Genomic DNA, 6,354 nt, shown 5'->3' on the forward strand with positions numbered 1-6,354 from the left:
GCTTTAATACAGAGTAAACACAAATGTACTTCACATGAAAGGTTCACAGAGGAGACTGTGTGCACATCTTCTACACAGTACTGTATTTAGGCCAGGTGCTGGACATCAAGGCAAATATCAAGGAGAAGAAGGTAAAAACATCCGCACACTGGTTTAAACCTCCCAAAATGTATTTTCTTTAATGCCGCAACGCTTCGACTTTATAGGTCTTCATCAGGCAAATATACATTTCGATGCAAAAATCATATTTGCTATAAACATTGCGCCATTAAAGAAAATACATTTTGGGAGCTTTAAACCAGTGTGTGGATGTTTTTACCTCCTTCTCCTTCACATTAAAGGCCCTATCTTTTGGGCCCATATCAATTTGAGGTCTATTCACATACATAATTGAATGTTTGAAAGTTCGAATGGTAATTCATTATTTTTGTTTGCCTGTTTATCGACATTACCGATGTAAACAAACCTTTTACAGCATCATGTTAAAAACTCAGATATATCGATATCAAGTATCTGGAGGAGCTTTATTTTCACCTCGTACATTCCTTATCTAACACCTCTAGACACAAACAAAGTACAAACTAGAAAAAGTGCTCCTCAGAGCACAGGTCTCCGCCAGGTCAGGTAGGCTATTGTGGCCTCCTGGTGGCGCTATAATAGGCCAATGTGAAAAGGGTGCCATTTGTTCTTAGGCCTTGCACGACAATTGGACCCTGACTGCATTCATGATTTGAGGCATTTTGTTAAAAACATTTGTTTTGCTAAATTAGACCTGCTGGTGGCGCTATAACAGGCCAATGTTAAAAGGGTGGCATTTGTTCCTCAACATAGTGTGAATGTGCGTGCAAAGTTTGACCGCAATCGGACAGTGCGTTCATGATTTGCGGAATTTTGTTAAAAACAAGCCAATAATGCAGACTTTAGATGTCAATCTTAGCCAATCAGGATAGAATATGAAAAATCAAACATCCATCTTGATCACATGACTATAGAGATCATGTGTACCGATTTGCGTGAAATTTTGATAAAATTGGAAGGAGTAGTATAAAATAATGTGTTTTACATAAGTCGACCTCCTGGTGGCGCTATAAAAGGCAGATGTGAAAAATGTAGGGCAAGGGTTTTTCTTTGACCTCTAGGGAGTGTGCATACAAAGTTTTACACAGATTGGTGCAGTTATAGGTAAAAACACAAATCGGCCTGTTATAGCGCCACCATGAGGCTGATTGGAAAACGGTGCCGGAGATTAGCTGGTCACAGACGGACGGACGGACACACACACGGACACACGGACGGACGGACGGACAGGGTGAAAAACATACTCTCTCGCCATGCCTTTCGGCCTGGCGGAGACAGTAAATGAACAAATACTGTACGTTGTACAGTATATAACACATTTCAAAACTGTGGCCAGGAGTACAAAGCTAAATGAGCATCTACTGTACATCCTGTGTTCACTGTTCAGGTTCTGCACACTTGCACTCTCCACATTCAATAACCCACATTCATTCATAATTTTAAAAGAGTCCCGTCTGACTAGGCTACATCGTTCTCTTTGACCGCAGGTGTCAAAGGCCACCGGTTTCCAATACGCAACATGCCAATCCCTAATCAACAGCTGATGAATGCTTGCCTTGTCTATTGTGGATGAGGCTTAGAATTATGTCCCAAAGAGAGAGAGAAAGGGCTATTCAGACAGGGAGCGACACAACGCCTGTGTTCCCGCTTGGATCTGAAAGCGACAGTTTCATGAGAACAAGCCAAGCCCCAAGGACCCGGCGCTGGAATTGAAGCTCTCTTCCGGGTTCTCGTTCAGCCTGCTGTTCATATTAATGACCCAGCAGATGTCGCTATTTAACCTTCTACCGGTCACAATACATTATGATCTCAATACAGCTGAATGAGGTTTTGGGCGGACTTTATACTTGATTTTATTACCGTAGTAAACCTTTTCATAAACACGTTATGTTTTCAATCGCTAGTTTAAAAGCGTTAGTTCCCTAACCCTCATCATGATATGTGTTCAGTAAATTATGATGCCATTAATTAAACGATTTATGATGAAGTAGGGTATGTTTCTAGGGTTTCTACTGGTTCTACCGAGTGAAGACCCGCCCTCGCTGCGCTTGCAGCCAATAGCATTAATTTCCGTTAGCATTTCGAGCCAGATGTAGAAAGATGGCGGGTTTGAAATCGCTGAAAAACAGGCTTCAAAACGGGTCTGTAGAAACCAATGGCATCACTTTATCCATCATTTCTTTATGGTCTATGGAATAAGCCCACTCGTCTCTCCACCTGTCAGATTGCCTGCGTCTCCATACCTGCCTGCCCACTTCTCATTGAAAATGAATAACAAGGCACGTCAATTGCTCCTCATGTGAAAAGCCCTTCACCTTGCCTCCCTCCTATGGCTCTATCTATGCCAATTCAGCAGAAATGTAACAGCCAATCCCTCGTGACACAAAGTGTTCATTTATCCATTTGTAACACACAGCATACAAATGTTACATTTGTACAATCTCATATTTAAATTAAAGCTGCAATCCTTTATTTTAATGAAATAGACTTTTATTTTAACAGATCTGTATGGTAGATGTATAGTACAATGTGCAATATAACTAGCGGTGGTTGGAGGTGGTCTCCCTTTACATCCTGTGGTTGGCTCACACAGGGGACCTGGGTTTGTATCCCGGCGTAGGACATAAATCTTACTTGATTGCAGTTTAACACTGAGAATTTTACTGTGTACCTATAGTCTACCTATAGTGCGGGCAGGTATGAAAACAACCATGGCACTTAACAGGCTCTGACAGCGAGACTTGTTGTTACGCCAGCTGTGCCCAGACATTTCCTCTATCCTCAGACCCAATAGCACGTGCAGTGGAAAAAACATCACCGTGCACTTCCAACATCAAGTGCACTTCCCTTTACCAACCTCCCAAAGAATGTCAGTGACGCATTACACGTCGCAAAATGAAACGTTAACTCTATATGAAAAGACAGGTAGCTGACAGCAAATGGAAAACTAATAAAAGAGATTACGGTAAGTGAGAGATGTTTTTAATTTGGCTGACTGCTCACATGACTGATGACCGCTATGGAAATAGATAGGACAATTCCATAAACTCTGGCTCTGCAGTTTTGTTTTATGTCACCACAGAGTTCCATTTAGATTATGATTATTTTTTTCACAAAGGCCAGGGCTCAATCATTTCAATATTAAAATTGTTCCTCATTGTTGTGCTTAGCAGAAATACAATTAGAAAAATATCTCTTATGTGCAAAGTCAAAACTGACTACACACTGCCCTCACACATGTTGATGTGGGGAAGAACAGATGTGTGCGCATGCTGTTTGTGGATTACAGTTCAGCATTCAACACCATAGTACCTGCCAGACTGGACATGAAGCTCAGAGACCTAAGCCTGCACCCGACGATGTGCAGCTGGAAACTGGACTTTCTGTTCTGAATAAGTAACATCAAGTCAGACCCTCTGACCCTCAATACAGGAGCTGTGTGCTGAGTTCTGAGTCCTCTACTCCCTGTATACGCACGACTGCGTGGCCAGACACAGCTCCAACGTCGTCATCAAGTACGCTGACGACATGACAGTGACGGGCTTGATCGACAGCGACGACAAGACAGAGACGAGGTCAGAACACTTTACACGATGGTGTCAGGAGAATAACCTCTCTCTCTTACGTCGCCAAAACCAAGGAGCTGATAGTGGATTTCAGGAGGCCGAAGAGAGAGCACGGCCCAATTCACATCAGCGGCGTTGAGGTGGAACGGGTCAGTGACTTTAAATTCCTGGGAATACTGTACACATCTCACACGGCAGAGTTTTGGTCTAGCAGCTGTCAAGACCACTTAAGTTGGGAACGATGTAAATCGGAAGTGGTGCAAGTAGGGAATGCATGCTGCACCCGGTTATCCAATACCCATTGTACCTATTGTCAGAGTACACTGTACCCGCTGTTAGAGTACCCAGTGCGGTACCCATTACCAGTTATAAATGGGCACCGGCCTACTCTGGAACGATGCAAGTCGGGAACGATGCAAGTTGGGAATGTATGCCCCACCCGTTTATGCAATACCCCATGTACTTGTTGTACTTGCTGTATCCATCGTACCCGTTCTCAGAGTACTCACTAACATAGTACGACCTATCGGCTAAATATGGAGATACGGGAATCTCTTGATGTTGTCAGAAACTGCTGACGTGCGTTGATGATGCACATGGGCATGTACACGCTGCAACTTATATTGGCACAGCGGCACAAACAACACAGCCAGTCCGCAAAGTCGATGGGTCGCAATCAGGGAAGCTGCTGGAAGGTGAATGCCATGCGTAGTTGTATCCGCCTTGTTTTAAGGTGATTTGTAAAGCATTGTACATACACAGGACAGAAAGTTGCTTACTTGCCATGGGAAAAACTTAAACACAAATGGTAATACATACATAGAACGTAACGGTAAATATTGTAAATAAAGCTGTTGGCGCAATGATACAGATGCATGCGGTCCTAGGTGTGTGTTTATAGAGCATTTTACAACAAGACTCATCCAATCAGAATCAAGGACTAACTATCCGTTTTAGAAATACTACATAAACTGAACCCCCCCTAGAAAGCACTTACATACATAAACAGTGCAAGTGCTAATGCTGCATGCTACACAAGCTGTATTTACTTTATTTATGCGGGGTAAGGCATTTGAAATTGTTATAAGAGAAAAAGACAAGTAGGTGCAACTTGAGTTCCTGGTGATGTCACGGACACCCACAGTCCTTGCCCAGCTTGGGACATGTCCATTGGACATTAGCCTCTAATATGGCCCAGTCGATCAAATACCTTGGGCAGGAGGAGGCCCAGCACATTGATGAGGAGCTCTTCACTGAATATGGCTTCAGTGTGGACCAGCTAATGGAACTGGCTGGCCTAAGCTGTGCCACAGCAGTTACAAGGGCCTACCCACTCAGTTCTTTGGTCAAAGCCAGACCTTCACTGCTGGTGATCTGTGGGCCTGGTAACAATGGAGGCGATGGTCTGGTCTGCGCAAGGCATCTTAAACTTTTTGGCTATGAGCCTACCATACTGTACCCCAAAAGGCCAAACAAGCCACTCTTCCAGGGCCTGACCACACAGTGTGTGAAAATGGAGATCCCCTTCCTCGTTGAAATGCCTGAGGCCAAATTGATTCATGAGGCCTACAACCTGGTGATAGACGCCATATTTGGCTTCAGCTTTAAAGGGGCTGTGAGAGAGCCATTTGGTTCCATCCTTGACGTGCTGAAGAAGACCACCGTGCCTGTAGCTAGCATCGACATCCCCTCAGGTTGGGACGTGGAGCAGGGCAGTGCAGGTGGACTACAGCCTGACATGCTCATCTCTCTCACTGCACCCAAGAAATCAGCCACCCTGTTCAGAGGACAGTATCACTTCCTGGGAGGGAGGTTTGTGCCCCCTGGTTTGGAGCAGAAGTACCAGCTTAACCTTCCTCAGTACCCAGGCACTGACTGTGTTGTACAGCTGTAGGAGTACAAGCTGTTTAGTGGATGGTAATAACGGTACCGTACACAATAGATAATATAATGGGCTTTGACCCTGGTACTCAATTGGTTCCTTGCAATGTTGTTATTCCAGGAACGCCTGGATCGCCTTGCGCCTGATGCCATGACACATTGAGGTTAGACAACACACTCCATATTTGGGCGTAGCTGCATTGGGAAATCCTTATATGGTTATAAGTCACACTAATTACACACCCACTTCAAGACACTGCATCAAGCTGATCAATGCTGCACACAGGATGAGGATACAGTCACAAATGCATGACTGAAACTGAAATCGAAACTGAAACTGGCACGTCCCTTTCACTTTCATTCTATGCAAGCGAAGGGGTGAAACTTCTGTTGGCGGTGCATCACATGCAGTTGCGTTACGGTCCTACAATTGAGCCTGTCACAATGTCCTAAAGAAAGATTCCTTTTAATCTGACCACACACCTCATATGGGTCTATTGATCTGTGTGTCTTGTGTCCTGCCTGTCAGAATCTTGACACCAACGACCAACCTAGTAGAAAGAAGAGAGATGAGCCTCCTCCCCTGCTTCACAACAGCAGGAGGGCTGACTGACTGAAGGGTTTTAATTAGCAAAAGTAACACCAGCGGTGCACAGTACACAGCAAACACTTTCACATTATGGCCAGTCACTGACCAGTTGGTGCAACTGGAATTAGTTTATTGATGTAGCAGTTGACCTCTTCTGCATTTGTGGACATGTGGGCTTCAAGTTGAGAGCAAAGAAGGTGAAATCAGATTTATTGCCATGTTGGTTTAAATTATATTGAT

The 6,354-nt window shown here is 44.2% G+C and overlaps 1 protein-coding gene across 1 annotated transcript; it reads left to right on the plus strand.

Moving 5' to 3' along the window:
* Positions 1-4,830: 4,830 nt before the first annotated feature.
* On the plus strand, positions 4,831-5,538 carry LOC308103227 (NAD(P)H-hydrate epimerase-like; the record flags this gene model as incomplete). The annotated part of the gene is made up of 1 exon (XM_080453128.1): positions 4,831-5,538. The coding sequence occupies exon 1, from the start codon at positions 4,834-4,836 to the stop codon at positions 5,536-5,538; it is 705 nt and encodes a 234-aa protein (XP_080309254.1). The 5' UTR covers positions 4,831-4,833.
* Positions 5,539-6,354: the final 816 nt, after the last annotated feature.

Source organism: Gymnoscopelus braueri, assembly GCF_963280865.1.
Source record: "Gymnoscopelus braueri genome assembly, chromosome: 16".
NCBI lineage: Eukaryota > Metazoa > Chordata > Actinopteri > Myctophiformes > Myctophidae > Gymnoscopelus > Gymnoscopelus braueri.